General features: G+C 35.7%; 1 protein-coding gene and 1 pseudogene across 1 annotated transcript; both read right to left on the bottom strand.

The window, feature by feature from the left end:
• Positions 1-2,214: 2,214 nt before the first annotated feature.
• LOC115971299 (WAT1-related protein At5g40230-like) lies at positions 2,215-6,314 on the bottom strand. The gene is made up of 7 exons (XM_031091136.1): positions 6,106-6,314; positions 5,928-5,993; positions 5,714-5,827; positions 3,331-3,571; positions 3,060-3,218; positions 2,839-2,987; positions 2,215-2,383 (listed from the first exon to the last, which is right to left on the bottom strand). The coding sequence occupies exons 1-7, from the start codon at positions 6,294-6,296 to the stop codon at positions 2,215-2,217; spliced, it is 1,089 nt and encodes a 362-aa protein (XP_030946996.1). The 5' UTR covers positions 6,297-6,314.
• A 6,181-nt stretch (positions 6,315-12,495) lies between these two features.
• LOC115971288 overlaps positions 12,496-18,398 on the bottom strand; it is a 28,700-nt pseudogene continuing 22,797 nt past the window's right edge.

Here is an 18,398-nt window from a genome sequence, read left to right as displayed (position 1 = left end):
GATTGTTTATAGAGACAAGTGAGGGTTAAGGGCCCCTATTTAAAAATAAGAAGATTTTGCCAACACGTCGGTTGGTTTAGTGGTAAGGAGCTTGTGGCCTTGCTTGTCAGGCTTGGGTTCGAGTCACCTCCACAGTCAATTGTTGGTGGGCATTCTTAATGGGGTTAACTCCCTGCACAATTTGGCTAGAACGGCCTGAGCTTATGTCACGGTTCAAAATATAGCCAAAAAAGCTCCCATTTTCTTTCAACCAAAAAAAAAAAAAAAAAAAAAGAGATTTTAGGGTCGACAGAAACACAAGGCTGCACCACACGTGGCTTGCAAAGGGGCCTAAGACTTCACTATACATGGTACCTTCGGCTTTGGGTTTACGTCATGCACAAAATTAATGAGGCCGGATGCACTTGTGGTGGTTAAATTTAGCCCAAAGTTGAACATGCTTTTATACCTCATTCATGGCTATCCTAGATCATTTTTATTTTAAAAACATTAATTATTATTTGGCAAAATTGTGTTAAAATAATCACTAGTTTATCGTATATTCTTTAGAGTAAATTGAAATTACTAGGCTACATGTGTAAGAAAGAATTAGAATATTCTCCTATTACAATATGTTTATGAAATCAAGGTCAAATATGGTTCAAATACAATTTTAATAAGGGTCCACTTAATGGCCGTTTTTATGGCATTTGTTAATGGAAAATTTTAGAAATTTTTTTATATCACTTTCATAATAAATATAAAAATGTGTCAAAAAAGTCCATTGCTTTTTATTTTTCCTATAAAAATTTTCTAAAGATATTTCTTAAACCAATACTTTAAGGGCATCCGTTAACTTTTCAATTTTAATAATATTTTAATTTATTTTAATCCATACTAAACACTGTATCTAAATTTTACCTTGAGCTGGATTGGGACAAAAGGTTAACAGAGTTGGTGATTAATAATAGTTAATTTTTAATTAATTTTAGGACTTGTCAACCCCTAGTCTGAGTTGGAATTAGGAAGTCCAAATCTTAGTCTAGAAATAAGAAAATGTTGATGGTTTCATATCTATAACGAGATAAGAATGAGAAGGAAAGAACAAATTTTTTTTTTTTTTTTTTTATAAATATTTTTATTGTGATAAATCTCTAAATTTCTGAATATGGTGGCCCAAGGAGTGAATAATTTCTCCTGTAAAAGAGAAGATTATAACCTAGGAACTCATTAGGTCTTGAATGAAGAATAATTGATTTGCCTTGTTTTATGCCATACTCACGAGTTATTATAGATAGAGTACTCCAGCAGTGTAATAAATATTTACTATCTCTTCTATCTCATATAATAATGGATTCCACTAATTAAATATGCATGGTTGGATCCGCTATTCATATGAGAAGAGAGAGTACATATTTATGGAATACTCTATGCCTATATAGTATTAGTTATATTAGTTTTAGGAAGAATCAACAACTACTTGTGTACTCTAAAAAAAATTCTCCCTTTTCAGGCCTAGGACATTATAGTTCTAGGAAGAAGAAAGAATCAACTTCTAGTTGTGTACTCTAAAGAATGAAAAATTATTAGTTATATTAGTTTTTCTTTTGTTTGATTAGCACTAGATTTTTTTCCAAGGTCTTGTTTGGGTGCATAGTCTCTTCTTTTTTAAGAGAACTAGAATTTCTCTCACCCGTTGTTATAAGATAAGTATTGTGTCTACAATATTTTTATAACACTTTTACAACAAATCATAACTAGAAAGTTGTTGTTGGTTCTAAAATTAAATCCATAACTTAAATTACTTTTTTGCCCACTCATAACAACTAATAACAACCTGACACATAAGATTTGTTATGAAAGTGTTGTAAAAATATTGTGGACATAATATTTCTCTTTCTATAATAATTGAATTTATTTTTTTATTTTTTTTTATAAAAAACAATAATTTGCACTAAAGCGGTTTCATTTTAAGATAATTTCATCTAACATTATTATACAAAGTAACAGGAAAATTAACAGATCCTCAATTTGCATGCGTACAACACACCTTTATGCATAGGAACAGTTTTAGTAGTTTGCTTCATGCTAGTTTTGGATCCTGTGAAATTGTCGAACCTTTTGCAGAGGTTTTTGTTCCTCTTATTATAGTGGCAGGAACAAATCTGAAAATAATTTAGGGGGAGCTCTGACCCCAGAGAAGAAATTCAACTCCAGTGAGCACCTTAATTTGGTCTAATCAGTGCCATTATTTGAAGATCCCAGGTTGCTATCCAACAAAGGGGTCTTACCATCTGATGCAGATCCCAGGCTAACACAGCAAGAGTCCTCACTCAAATCTTCTTTAGCTTTTGCCCATATGACAGCATAAAACCCAATTGATAATATAATTGCTCCAATGATACTGCAACATTAGTAAGAAAAGATGGTCAATGAATTGTTAAAAGATAAAAACTAACGGAGGTACTAGCTGATATCATTCTTCTCGATCAGAAATCTAATTTGCTGTTGGAAGAACAAACGTGATTTAAAAATACGAACACATTTTTCTAGAAATGTACTTAGTATTGTTAGGGGTGGCAATACTGTATTGTTAATGTGTAAAATTAATGAACTTCTGGTATGAGTGTTAGGAGTGAATGCATGTACTAATTAATTATGAAGGTTCTAAATAGATCTAATTTAGCCTATAAATATCCATTTATCTACTCACTTGTAGAAAGCCAAAAACATAAATGAACTTGTTTTTCAGTGCTTCCAAAATATTTGCGTGTTCTAGTGTTTAAAAGGGGGGAAATGTAATGTGTGTATCTTTTGTGCATGCACGTACACTTGCTTTAGCGAGAGAGAATGGTGTACCTCCCAAGATAGAGAGCATCACCAAGGAATATGACACCCATAGCAGCTGCAATGGCTATTGACAATGGCTTGAAGATTGATACATACACAGGCCCCTTCAAGTGCAAGCCCCATGTGTGAACAATAGTGCTTAATGATAAACCAATTCCCTGATATATGAGAGAATTAAAGTTAGACATTATCAATAGCCAGATTATCCTTTTGTAGTCCATGTATCTTACCGAGCATACGATAGCGGCTAGTGCTATATTTGGCCTTAGTCTAAAAGCACTTAAATTCCTTTCTGCTATTAAACATACTGGTGCAGATACAATTGTCGCAAACAAGAAGTATAGAAAGACCAGAGTGAACTCTGCTGGATATATCTTCATAACTTGGGCCTGTAAAATGCCACAAAATTTAAATTTAGCTTATATATTTGTCTCTTTCGTTGAGTTTGCCAAATCTCATGCTAAAACACTGAGATTTCAAAGAATTGCCTCAATAAAGTACCTGAACAATGAACCAGATTGAAGTCAGAAGATACTCAACTGCAAGTAAAAGGCCACCTATGACCCATTTGGTTTGTGATGAGCCCAATGGAAAATGATGTGGAAGGGGTGGTGCTTGAGATGCGATTGATATGATTGTAGGGCCCTCGTAGAAAACTACTATCAATGCACCTGATATTGATACTAAAGTTCCCATGATTTCAGCCTGAGTGATTGAGCTTCTCAAAGCTAGAACTTCCATCCTTATCGAAGTACCCATAAAGAGGTGAGGAAAGAATAAAATTTGGTGATAGTAGTTAAACATAAACGTATTCTACTTGGTGATTTAAGAAATGAGTAATATTATATGTCCACAACATTTTCATAACAAATCCAAAATAATAAATTATTACTAGTGGGAATTTGAGCTCGTACCAGTGACATCACTTTTTTACTCACTAGTAACAATTTGCTACTTAAAATTTGTTGTGGATATAACATTATTTTTAAGGGAAAATTACAATTTTTCCACTTGTGATTTGACTGAAATTTAAGTTGCCTACTTATGGTTTGAAATTTGACACTTTATCCACTTGAAATCAGCTCAGTTAGATTTCTGTAATCCACTTTTGTTAAAAACATAGCTAAATATGTAATTTTGCTTCACTTTTATGTTTTGTCCTTCAAAAATATAAAAAACATAAAAATATAAGATCAAAAACTGTCCATTGCAACACTTGTATCATAGAATTTCAAAACGCATGTAGGCAACTTAAAGTTTGGTCAAATCTCATATGGGTAAAATGTCAAAATTTTAACCATAGGTGGGCAACTTAAATTCAGCCAAACCATAGGTGGGTAAGTTGTAATTTACCTAATAAATAAATTACTACATGGACGGCAAGATAAATCAAATCAATATTATAGCGCCTTAGGGAAAGGAAAAATATCAAATTTACAAAGTATAGACTAAATTCATAAAAGATGTATTATATCCACTATGCTGCATTTAGACAATCTCGTATTCATAAGGAACAGGTGCAATAAGGAAGTTTAAATCTTGTCGCAAACCAAAAATAGATAAATGAAGACTCAAAATAACACACCAAGCAGGAAAATTAAAAAATATATTAGGATTCAGATTTGTGTTATCAAATGTGTGTCAATGAGGGATGTAATTATCGTATTTTTCTTAGGTAAAGTGTTGAATTTGGAGTTGCTTGAAAATCTCAAGTTGAAGAAGGTTTGCTTGAGTAAACTCATATACCTTGCTCGGGTGATGATCATTAAAATGAAGTAGAGATTTCTCTTAATCCTTGCTTGACCAAGGTTATATATTTTGCAATCCTAATTCTACTCAAAGACTGTTTTAACCTAATTTTTATCTATATTTAAATGCCCTTGGTTTCGTTGGATTGGTTGATTGGATGCTCACCTTTAATTACTTCATCATTGTGTTCAGTAAACTCTTACCAATTAAATTAGTTCAAGTGACAATTAATTTGATTATTAGATCAATGGGGTCAAAATTAGATTTCTCAAAAGTTTTGACTTCTTGCACCATCGATATCCTTTTAAGACCTTTGTTCATTTCGTAATTCTTAATTTGTACCAAAAACTGACATTTAATCAATCATCTACATTGCCCAAACACGATAAAAAACCAGCAAATATATTATATTATTCCTTTAGCTTTCATAAGCTAGAGATATTTGTCATTGTTGAAAAACATGATGATTAAACAATTCTTATATTTTTTTTAATCTTTGTTTAAATTGTGTTAATGTGGGTGAACACCAATCCCATATCATCACTAGGTGGTAGAGAGGAAGGATGGAATGATGGTTTATAAGTGTTTAATATATTGTAAGATTCAATTAGTTTAATTAATAAAGTTATGTGGGACCGATTGAAATATATATATATATATATATATATATATAAATAATATAATATAATATGATACAATTATATAAGAAGAAAAAAAGAGAGGAAAACATTAAATGCTTACAATAAGTTTTACTGCGTTATATTTTACAAACTGATGTGATAATGAATATGAATGTGACACATCAATTTATAAATTTAATATAATAAAACTTGTAGTAAAATGTTAACCTTAGCTCTAATCCCTAAAAACTTTCAAAACTCTAGTTTTATAATTTCAATTTTTAACTTAGGTGTAATCTTTCTTAAAAATTGATAATGAAGTTGTTACAAAAATAGATAATAAAAAGGAAGAAGTAAAGTGATATGAGTGATAATTTCATGTAAAAATCAATGACGATCTACTATTATAATTTGTGAAAAATATTACATCTCTATGATCAAAAATACTAAAATCAAACTTTTTTTAAAAAAGAAGAAGAAGAAGAAGAAGAAGAAGGCTTGGAAAGAAAAGAAACCTGAAAATGACTGCAAGTATGAAGGTAAAAGCCGGAGTGAGGTTGCTGACCGCTGAAGCAAGAGTCGGTGAACTGTATTCTATACCTATATACTCAGATAACCGAGCTAGAAACCTGCCCTCCGGCCCAACATAAATCTTATATCATCATGTCCAAATCTCAAATTATCTACATCAAATAGCAAAAACATTTTGGGTAATATTCTCGTACATACCCAATCACTCCAAGTAGGAAAATTCTATAGAGGAGAGACAACTGGAATGTAGGAAGCCCTGTTGTTCTACATGTATCAAATAAAAAAAAATATATATATCCTTCTGTCAAATTATTTTTATTTTAATATATTTTTTTCTTTGGGGGTATGATATAGAAAAGCAGGTTAAGAGAAATACCGGCGAAAGATGAAGACCAAGGGAAGAAGAACAATAGTAGCAATGGCAAAGGAATAGAAAACAAAGACGTAGTAGCTTAACCCTTTCAAAGTTGCTGCTTTATATAAGGTGTTTACGCCGACGTTAGTGCATTCTACTGCAACCATGGCTGAAAACGGCAGAACATCCTTGTACCAATAGCTACTTGCCATCTCTCTCTCTCTCTCTCTCTCAATGATTTCTATGTATCTTAAATAGATGAGTAAACAAGAATCTCCCCCAATGGGTATTTACTATATAATTCTCCACGAAACATCATTGGTTTTCCTTTCAATGAATAGCTAGACATTGACATAATCAAATGTTTTATTTCGGTGGAAGACATGCATAATTGATTTGTTGGTGATGGTCATTTATTTAATACTAACTTCTCATGCTTTCGTGAAATACTACAGATTTTTCTTTAACCATGTGATTATTTATAGATAACCATGTGATTATTTATAGATACAACATTTTTACAATAAAAATAAGGGTTCTCATTAGGGCTCACATAGTGGAGTGGGCTCACACAATGGAGTAGTGTCTCTAAGTTCATATAGGATTATCGGGAAAATCAGTACTAGTCACATCTACGCTATACCTCAAAATGATTAATTATAATTGAAGCTTTTTGTAGTTATTAATAAAATCTTGTTCAACTCAATATATGCTAGATGTGAGACTCATCACATACCCATACAATCAATCAAATTATTAGTTCATCATATTGAACAAAAGAGGACAACACGTGTTGAAGAGAACAAAATTTTTTCAAGGGCGCAAGTCACACTTGCTTATTTTTGCCTTCGCCCTTCTCCATCAATTGACCTTTAACAAGACACACATCAACTCACATAAATATACTTGCACACCTCATTTCTTGACACCTACACACACTAACTCTTGACTTTCTTTTCTTCACTTCACACACCTCACCTCACTTCACCTCTACATATTTATATATGGGTTACCCTCACTTCACATTTCACCTCACCTCACCTCACTTCTTATCTTTCTTTCACCAACCTTCTAGACAAGTTAAGAATATGTGGCTGAGGTTGAGAATGTTAAGAAAAACCACCACACTTTTAGTGGTGAGAGTTTTGCATATATATATATAGTCATTTATAGATTGTATAACGTAATTAAACATAAATGTTGATTACAAAATAAGTGGAAAGAATTAGCTAAACAAGCTCCTATGATTGAGGGTCAGAGTTTGCACATATGGAAAGCCTTAGGTTATGTCAAAGGATCCTCAACACCCCCCCGCAAGCTAAGCGTCGGATTGGAACAGATATGGAGCTTGGATCGAAAAAATTGAAAGAGAGGCCTAGGCACACTTTTGGTGAAGATATCGGCAACCTATAAGTGAGAGGGCACGTACTGTGTGTGAAGTTTGCCAGCGACAACAAGTTCGCGAAGGAAGTGGTAGTCTAACTCAACATGCTTGGCCCGCTTGTGAGAAACAGGATTGGAGCTCAAAAAAATGGCACTTTTGTTGTCGCATAATAGAAGAGGCCACCGTGGAAGAGAAACTTTGAGGTCACGAAGGAGATGCATGAGCCAAAGAAGTTCAGCGGCAGTGAGAGCAAGGGCACGATACTCAGATTCACAGCTTGAACGAGAAACGGTAGATTGCTTCTTGGCACTCCAAGAAACCAGATTGTTGCCAAGGTAAATGGAAAAACCAGAGGTAGAGCGACGAGTGTCAAGACATCCTGCCCAGTCGGCATCAGAGTAAGCAACTAAAGTACCAAGAGCAGCGGATGGACGGAAAGTGAGGCCAAATTGCAGTGTACCCTTGACATAGCGAAGAATGCGCTTTACAGCAAGAAAGTGGTCATTAGTTGGAGAGTGTAGAAATTGACTGACAGAGTTGATGGCATGAGCAATATCTGGACGTGTGATGGTCAAATATTGAAGAGCACCTACAAGAGATCGGTAAAGAGTGGGATTTGAAAATAGAGGACCATCAGAAGACAGGTGCTTAGAAACAACCATAGGGGTGTGAACAGGCTTGCTGTCAAGTACTTGAACGCGAGTGAGAATGTCACGCGCATATTTCGGCTGACTGATAAAAAGACCATCAGTGGTTGGTGTAGCTTCGAGACCAAGGAAGTAACTGAGAGAACCCAAATCCTTAGTAGCAAACTCAGAATGAAGCTTACAAGTAAAGCGGTCAAGAAGAGAAGAGTTGTTTCCGATAATAATGATGTCGTCAACATAAAGAAGCAAATAAATAATGTCAGACTTCCTGTGAAAGACAAAGAATGATGTGTCTACACGACTGCAATAAAAACCAAGGTGAATGAGGAAAGAGCTGAACCGCTGAAACCAGGCACGAGGTGCTTGTTTGAGGCCATAAAGAGCTTTCTTCAACATACAAACATGATTAGGGAAGCGAGGATCAATGTACCCAGGAGGCTGTTCCATATAGACTTGTTCAATAAGATGACCATTGAGGAATGCATTCTTAACATCAAGTTGGCGGAAAGGCCAATGGTTGGTCACAGCAAGAGAAAGGACAACACGAACAGTGGTAGCCTTGATGACAGGGCTAAAAGTGTCAGCGTAGTCAAGACCAGGTACCTGTGTGTAGCCCTTAGCAACAAGGCAGGCTTTGAGACGCTTGATAGATCCATCGGGAAAATACTTGGTCCAAAACACCCATTTGGAACCCACAATGTTGGTGTTAGCAGGCCGAGGAACCAAAATCCAGGTATGATTATTTTGCAAGGCTTGAATTTCTTCATCCATGGCAGCAAGCCAAGCAAGATTCTTAGCAGCAGATTTGAATCCTTTGGGCTCAGTGGATGCCAGGAGAGCAGAGAGAAGACTAGAGGATCCCAAGACAGCAATATTTGCCAGGTGGCGAGTTTTGAAAATACTAGCCTTGGCTCGTGTGAGCATATGATGAGAACTCGTTGGAATGGCAGCAATAGGAGCAGCAGGGGGCAGCTCAATGGGTACAAGAGAAGTTGGACTAGGATCCAAGTGCTGCAAAGAAAGACCTGCAATAGAATCACCAGCCTGCAAAGACTCATCCATTGGATCAGTACAAAGAACACACGGGCTAGATCCGGATTGAGCAATGTGCGGGGAATAGGGCGCAGGGGAGGATGGGAGCATGTCTGTATGGGGAAGACTTGGTTCCAGAAAATTTGAAAATTGGAGAAAGGATATAGGTTGAGCCTGGGAGGTTTCTAAGGAGGGAAAATAATTCTCATCAAATTGAGCATGTCGGGTGATATATAGCCTAGAGGTAGTGGGATCAAGACAACGGAACCCTTTATAAAAGGAGCTGTATCCCATAAAAATGCAAGGAATATTACGGGGGAAAAATTTAATAGGCATATAATCACGTAAACAAGGATAAACACGAAAACCAAAGGGATGAAAATTTTCATAATTTGGAGGGGAACCATATAGAAGCTCAAAAGGGGACTTACCTCCGAGAAGTGGTGTGGGCAAGTGGTTGATGATGTAAGCTGCAGTACTAAAGGCATCAACCCAAAAGCGAGGAGAAGTGTGGGAATGGAAAAGCAGGGCCAAACCGGTCTCAGTTACATGATGGTGCTTTCTTTCAGCATGACTGTTTTGGGCGGGAGTATATGGACAAGATAGTTGATGATGAATGCCAGAGGTACGAAGGTGAGCTTTAAAGTAGTTGCTAGTAAATTCTGCACCACCGTCACTTTGAAAAATTTTGATATGAGTAGAATATTGATTTTCCACAAAATTTTGAAATTGAATGAAGGTATCATAGAAGTCAGATTTTAATTTCAAGGGATAAAGCTGAGTGAAGCGAGAAAAATCATCAATAAAGAAAACATAGTAGACAAAACCCAAATTTGATTTTACGGGTGAGGGACCCCATATATCACAATGAATAAGATCTAACACATTAGACGACCTATGTTCATTATGAGAATAAGGCAAACGATGACTTTTTGCAAGTTGGCATGTATCACATAACTTAGGAGATGGCAATAAGGAGGTAAGATGAAGCTGTCCTTTTTTATTTAATAAAGAAATAACAGAATGATTTACATGCCCTAGGCGAGCATGCCATAAATCATATGAAGCATGAAGAGATTTATTTTTAAGGACAAAAATAAAAGCAGAATTGCCGCGCTCTAGCACATATAAGCCTCCATCACGTTTACCGGTTGCCACCACTTTTCCCGTTTGGCGATTCTGAACAGTGAGAAAATTATTAGTAAACGTAACGGATAAATGAAAATCATTCGTCAATTTACTAATGGACAAAAGGTTTTTAGTGAGGTGGGGAACAACCAAAACGTCTAACAAGTGAAGATCTGGGGAAGAGGAGAGTTTACCAGTGTGGGTAATAGGTGGGGACGCACCATTCCCTACAATCACACAATCCTTACCGTGTAGATGGTGGAATGATCTAAAGTTGAGTGGGCTGGAGTCATGTGGGACAAAGCCCCTATGTCCAAGAACCAGTCGGATGCTTCATTGCCAGACACAGAGCATGAAGAGGTGAAAGCTTCTGCAAGTTGCGCCGTGGGTTCATGCCGATCATAGCGCTGCTTGCACCGATCTGCATAGTGTCCTTCCAAGCGGCAAATCTGGCAGCGTGGTGGACAGCGACCTTGGGTGAGGTTAGCACGACCCTATCCGTGATTGGGAGAGTTGCTATTGGAGCCATTTCCGCGGCCTCGTTTATGGCGAGAAAAACCAGCCCCGCGATGAGAAGAGGTTCGATTAGCAGTGAACGCTGCAGCTGTGGGTGCCAGAGTCTCTAGAGATTTTTGAAAAAGTTCAAAACTCTCAGCTTTAGACACAAGGTTGGAAAAACAGGGGAGGGGGGTTTGTGCCATTTGGGCAGTAGAAAAATTGGAGAAATCGGGACCGAGACCACGAAGAAACCAGTGGACTTTGTCGATTCCATCAACTGGGCGACTGATTGCGTGAAGCTGATCACACAGAGCCTTGAAGGCACGGGCATAGGCAGTGACTGGATGGGTGCCGCGCTTCATCAATTGGAGGTCATCTTTGAGGCGGATTTCACGGGCCTTGGAGCGGTGGCTGAAGGTGTTTTCCAAGGCAGTCCATACCTCATGGGATGTGGAGAGGCCATCGGCTTTAGCCATTGCTTCCTCTGTAAGGGAGGAGAGGAGGAGGCTAAGGAGGCGTTGGTCGGCTACTTTCCATGCCAGGTGTTTGTTGCTTGGTGTCTGAGAGGTGGGGGAGTCGAATAGAGGTGGCGGCGCAAGGGTGTCATCCACATGACCCAGTAAGCCTTGACTCTCAAGGAGGGGAAGAAGTTGACTTTTCCATAAAAGATAGTTGGAGGAGGAGAGCTTGATGGTAACCATGTGAATCATGGTGTTGAAGGGAAGAAGGGTGGAAGAGGGATCGGAAGAGGAATCAGAGGCCATGGAGGATCGTGGGATGCTAATCCAGGTAAGGCTCTGATACCATGAGAATGTTAAGAAAAACCACCACACTTTTAGTGGTGAGAGTTTTGCATATATATATAGTCATTTACAGATTGTATAACGTAATTACACATAAATGTTGATTACAAAATAAGTGAAAAGAATTAGCTAAACAAGCTCCTATGATTGAGGGTCAGAGGTTGCACATATGGAAAGCCTTAGGTTATGGCAAAGGATCCTCAATAGAGGTTAAATTATGTCGTGAAGCTCTAGAGAATTCCAGAGAGAGAGATTAAGAGAAACTCAAGAAATTTCAAAAGATGAGAGTTAGTGTTGATTTCTAACACATCACACAATACTTCACTTTCCTTAAGGCCAATCAGTGAGCCCAAGCCCTCACTGCATGAAGCCTAAGACTTCACCATACGAAGTGCCTTTGTCTAACAACTCAGCCTAAGACTTCACTTGTAAATGCAGCGTGAATAATTTCTGAACCTTTCATTGTCTTGTGGATAGAATTTACTGCACGCATTTAAATGTGCTCTGGGTGCAAGCACATTACACATGCATGTATGCGTTGCACAGTTTAGTCCCATGAAAGTCATAATACTTTCGAGACAGATGTTTCATTATCACGTACTGTTGACAATATCATAGTTAACATTTTCGTTGACAAGTGAATGAGATAAAATCTGTAGTTCTTAGTTCACCTCGCCTTCCTTGGTAAATACAACCTTGGCGTTTGTCTTAATTCTTGGACCCCAAATAATGCTGATCACTGAAGCTACAGTTACATTTTATAGAGACTGCTGAGTGCTGACAATTCTGTCATTTTACTTTGCTGATGGTACTAAGATACGTGTCCAAATGGGTTTCCTTTAGAAAGATTCCCTACACTATTTAAAAAAAAAAAAAAAAAAAAATGATACGAGTGAGGCACATTTGATGTTTACAGGTATCTGCTGTGAGCTGCTCAATGTATGGAAATTAATTGAACCTGGAAAATTAGCTGACGGAAATGATCTTCTTTGATCCCTCAAAGTTGTGTGTGTAATATAAGGTGTGCTCTGACTAGTGACCACAAGCAAATTCATATAATTCTCTATACTACAACTGGGTGCTGTAGAATTTGTAGCATGCTTTGACACAATAGCTCACATTAGCCTTGTACCTCTTGAGCTTTATAGCTCTGCAATAGAGGGGTCTTTTGGGTGGTCGATGGTGATTTCAGGCAACCAACTCCATTGTCTACGCCAATATCCTCTTTTGTTTTTCCCCACATTACAGTGTAGAAACTGATAGATATTATTGTTGCTAGCTCCAATAAGACTGTAGAGAAAATCATCTAAACAATAAGCTAATTAAGAGTGATTCTGTATGATTAATTAGTGCATCACTAAACAACAGTTGCGTGTTGCTTATAGCTAAATTCATAGCATCTATTTCAATGATTTTTTTTTACCATATATATTCCTTTGGGTAATTATGGTATACATAAATTAAAGAAACAACTAGAACAAGAGGGAATTGAGTTATCAATGCAACAAAACTTGGTTGCTTTGGAGATTCGCATGATTTTACTTCTACTCCTTCCCTCACTTACAAATTCAACCGGATGTGCTTGTTTTCATAATAGGCTGATAATTGGTTCACACTTTTAGATGTGAAATGTTTTACATAATGGTCAGACTTCTAGGTCAGATATGAGATAAACATATTTTACAAATGTTATGAAAGAATGTGGGTATATGATGTGAAAGAGTGTGAACACTATTGGATATGTAAAAAAATCAAAGCCTCCAAAACATAGAAAAAATACCCATGGTTCAAATCCCCCTTCACAAATATTGAATTAAAAAAAAAAAGTTTTGAGTTATGTTTGCATTCTAAAACCCAAAACCAACCTGACCAGAGAGACATTCTAAATAAATAAATAAATAAATAAAAAGCATGACTAGAGCCTACACTTGATTCAAGATTCATATACAAAATTTGAGGGGTTTTTTTTTTTTTTTTAATTTTAATTTTTTATATGAATAATACTATATTATTTGAAAGAAAGAGGAGTGGGATGCCTGTGTCCATCTCCATTCTCCGAGACAAATACCTAAGAAATGGTAAGGACAGTGGCAGAGCTAGGATTTGAGTTGAAAGGAGGCAAAATTTGTATATGATATATGCACTTTCACAAAAGAAGAAAAAGGTCAAATATTATAATAGTTATGTATAGATGAGTTTTATCAAGTTTCATGATGAATTGTGGCTTTCCAAGCAGTGCACTTTGCTTTCCACATTGGTATGCAAGACTGCATTTTTGAAGGGATTGAGCAGGGCCTTTTTGCTAAAGTATAGTAGGGAAACATTAAAACTTATGTGTAAGGCATGCTAATAGAGGACTTATAGTTACTTATTTATTCACTTAGAAGGTAGAGTTATGCTCTGTTTCAAGACTAATGAAACAAAGTGGAGTTTTAGTTGGCTAAATTATCATTAAATGTGATTGAGTAGAGCTTTTGATTAGATGAAATTCCTCACATGATAAAAAAGATCTTTGATCTAGATTGCTATTTCTATCAAAAGAAAAAAATAGGTTGAGGTTTTTAATAAGTATTAGCTATGAAACTAAGGGTGTTTCCCCCCCCCCCCCCCTCCCTTGGCTCCGCCCTTGGGTAAGGAGCCCATCCCTATTACAAAAAAGTAGCCCACTCAACAAGATTATGGGTTAAAATTTTTTTTTAAATGTATGCGTATATAAACAAAATTCCAATACAAAAAAATGATTTAGATTAGATATAAGCTTATCTAAAAAGGTGTCAAGCTTAGAGGAAGAGGCTGAAGGGCTTTGCATTACATCAATCAGTATTTTGGGCTTGCACTTCTCCAAGCAAAGGGTCAAGAGAAGGAAGGATATTTGAACTTTGCAAACATTATGTCACAGTGCTCTTACACTGTGTTTGGTTGGGGTGATTTTAGGGAGGATGGAAAATATAGGGAGGAAAAGTAGGTGGAAAACAGTGTTTTCCACTGTTTGGCAAAAGATGGAAAACACTGAGGATGGAAAACCTGGGAGAAAATTTTCTCTCCTAGGCCCACAAATCTCATCCTCCCAAATCGGGAGGAAAATTGTGGGGAGAAAACTTAGAAAAGTGGACTTATGGCATTTTTACACAAATGCCCTCTGGAATCAAGTTAAAAAAAGAAAAAAAAGAAAAAAAAAAAAGAAACACAAAGAGAGCGCTGGAGAATGAGAGCTGCACCTGCACTAGTTGGAAGCTTGGAACGTTCTTGAATGAGGAAGACAAAGCAAATAAAAGAGGGGGGATAGAGATATAAGGACAACGCGTGGAGGAGAAAAACAAGAAAAAAAGAAAAATAAAGAAAAATAAAGAAGAAGAAAAACGTATGGATGGGAAGAAGGTTGAGAAAGGACAAATGATATAAAGAATAAAAAATTTTGAGAAATGTTTCCACAATATTTTTACAATATTTTTACAATATTATTTAATGAGTACAAATAAATATATTTCTTACCTATTATGTAACAAGAGTATAATAATCAATTTATATAAACTACATTTTTGATCCTCTCACTTTTCTTTTTAACCAAACAAAAGAGTTTTCTACCCTCCCATTTTTCCATTCCTCTAACCAAACACACACGAGGGAAAATTAAATATTTTCTATCCTCCCACTAATTTTCCATCCTCCCAATTTTCCACTCCTCCATCCAAACGAACCCTTAAAGTCCATCCAGATTGATCTCTCTAGTAAATGTTCAAGTAGTACTGTCACGACTCACAAGTGGTAGTGGCAGATACTGTCTCAAAGAGTTTAGAGCCTATTTGATACGTGAGTTTAAATATCAGTTTTTAGTTTTTTTGGGAATACGTGTAGGTGAAAAAGTATGTGAAAATAAGTGCAATGTTATTTAAAAACTGAAAACATATGTTTAAGATCATGTTCCAAACAAGGCCTAATATTTATTACTCATAGACACATCTCAAAAAGCAACTAAAGCTTAAGTACCGCTCTGTATTGAACATGTTCCAAATGTGTGCTTAAGTACAACTTTATGTTCTATTAATCACAACTTGCCATGTATTGATTAATCAATACTTGACAAGTTATGATTGACAGAGCATAAAGTGGTATACAAAAAATGGTACAGAGAACTTGTATTCGTTTATCTTACTCTCATTTTACACCCCAAATAAAAGCATGCAACAATATTATGCACTTTGTCAAAATGAACTTGGATTTGGAGAAGTCAAACTTGGGTCCTAATTTAAGTTTTTATGAATTAGGATACTCTAGAATTCTTAGGCTAACTCTATCATAGAGTTCTTGTAGTCTTTTTATGGATTAATTTTAAAACTAGCTTGTAACTCCATGCATATGCTTGGATATACTTAAAGATATACAATAAGATGCATAATATAATTCTTATATATATAATTTAAATACTATTGATAGTCATATTTATATTTTGTTATCTCTTTAAAAAATTTTGCAAGGATAATATTAGGTATAAAATGTAAATTGTCCATTTAAAAAAAAAAATTATTATGAAGCATTTATTTTTTATTTATTTATTTTTTTACGATTCATTTAGTCTAGACTCTTTGGTTTTTGTACTTAGTAATTCACTTGGATGAATATTTATGATGTGGTCCCACATTTAATTCTAAAATCAAGAAATAAAACTCTTTAAGAATAAATAATTTAGGACACATGGCGTAAAATTGGAACTTTAATTTGGAATTCTAATTTAAGTTTCTCTCAGCTTCATTTATTATTATATATATAGATGAGTGGATTGAATTATGTCACGTCATTAATAATTTTAATAAATAATAAAATGGTTATACTCAGCTGTTTTTAAAATACTGATGACATAGGAAAATCAAATATATATATATATATATAAATATATATGTGTGTGTGTGTGTGTGTGTGTGTGTGGCCAATGGGCTTGACTTATACTTGAGCTCACAACCTATTTGTATTGTGAGTTTTGGGTTTCTTACTATGGGTAGTCCTTTGCCCGGAGACCCAGTTACACTCTTGTCTTTACGAATTCCTCTCTTCCCCTCACAAGGTCGCTCTCTTCACTCTTGATGTGGCTCCCTCCTTTTCTCTCTAGCCTCCCCCTTTATTTCTCACTCTATTCCCTTATTTATAGCTCAAGATGAATGGAGGTGTTATGATTATTCCTAGTTATTAGTGGGAATGGGGGTCCAATTCCATCGTTTCTAAGTGGATGTTCCATTGGGAGTGGTGATAATGGCATTGGAACTAGTTCCCACCTCCAAAAGGTTGTTTGGCAGCGATATTCCCAAGGCAATACTGAGTAGTCGAGACATGGTCATTCCGAGGAATTACATTCACGTCCAAGTTGCAGTTGATCGGGAAAGGTTGGATTGGGCCTCAAAGTGTGGCCGGGTCAAGATTATAGGTCCAATGGGCATTGGGCCAGGCATCATGGCATGAGGCTAGGGCTCATGGCCTAGCGAGCCTGGGGCCCTACCTCATACAAGGGGTTAGGGTTATGGACCGTACCCCACAGGGCCGAGGCCCAAGGCCCAAAGGTGGTGCTATGTATACTTTAGGGTGGTCATAGGCAATGACGAAGCCAGGAAATTTTTTTAAGGGGGCAAACTAACCTAACCAAAAAAAAATTGATGACTAAAAAAAGTAGACGTCTTCATTTCATAGTTACCACATTATTGATCCATAGAATTTTAGGGTGTGTCATAGATATGAAATGAAATAGTTTAATCAAAAGGTTATACCCTACCTTTTTTCATATAATTACTAATATTCTTTATAAATAAGTACACATATTTGTAGGCACCCCATTTTACAACTTGCATTTAACCAACCGGTAGATCTTTAAATTTGTGATACAAAACAAATCTTGATGCTCTAACGATCATAATGGTATGTCATGGGTTTTGATCAGACCACCTGATCAAAAGTTATCATACAAACAATTTCAATGATCATGGCTCACCTATACGATGGGCCCAATTACGTCCCATTTTAAACACTTAATTTTGATTGGTTCTTATAAGAATTAATTTAAAATTAATTAAGTGTGATTTTTGATTGGATTTTATTTTATTTCATTTTTTTAAGAAATAATAAAAAATGTTTTCCTTTATGGCATCTTATTGATCTGCTCTTTTGAAAAAAATTTGGAGATAGAAAGGGATATGATCCATGAAAATTTCAAAAAAAAAAAAAAAAGAAAAAGAAAAAAAGAAAAATGATCAAAAAACGTCATTATCTTCAGTAGCAACTTGAATTGCATTTTTGGCTTGGAAAACATTGAAATTTGGTTTTCTCTATTTCTATAAAGGTTGTAGAGAATTGAATTTCCTTTGAATAAATATCAATACCTAATCAATTGGAATTTTGAGCAGAAAATTATGGCCAAAATACGAAACAGGTGCAGAAGATAACACAAATTTAGCATCATCTTCAATTTTCTTTCAAAATTTCAAATGGGGATCAACATCAAATCTGTTCAAGCTAATCTAATAGGCTTATCCTTTTCCTTAGCTTCAGAAGAATTTTTTTTGAAAAATAAATTGGATAGAGAAACAGATACATCCTGTGAAAAATTTTAAAAATGCTCAAAAAACGTTACTATTTTCAGCAGCAATTTGAAACGCATTTTTGGCGTAGAAAACATTGAAATTTGGTTTTCTCTATTTCTGAAAACGTTGTACGTAGAAAATTGAATTTCCTTTTGAAAAACACCAACCTTAAATCAATTGTAATTTTGAGCAGAAAGTTAGAGCCAAAATACGAAGCAGGTGTAGCATCATCTTCAACTTCCTTTCAAAATTCAAATGG

The sequence above is a fragment of the Quercus lobata genome, chromosome 2 (assembly GCF_001633185.2).
Source record: "Quercus lobata isolate SW786 chromosome 2, ValleyOak3.0 Primary Assembly, whole genome shotgun sequence".
Taxonomy (NCBI): domain Eukaryota; kingdom Viridiplantae; phylum Streptophyta; class Magnoliopsida; order Fagales; family Fagaceae; genus Quercus; species Quercus lobata.
Note: the sequence above shows the minus strand (reverse complement) of the source record. Positions and strands in the feature narration are given on the sequence as shown.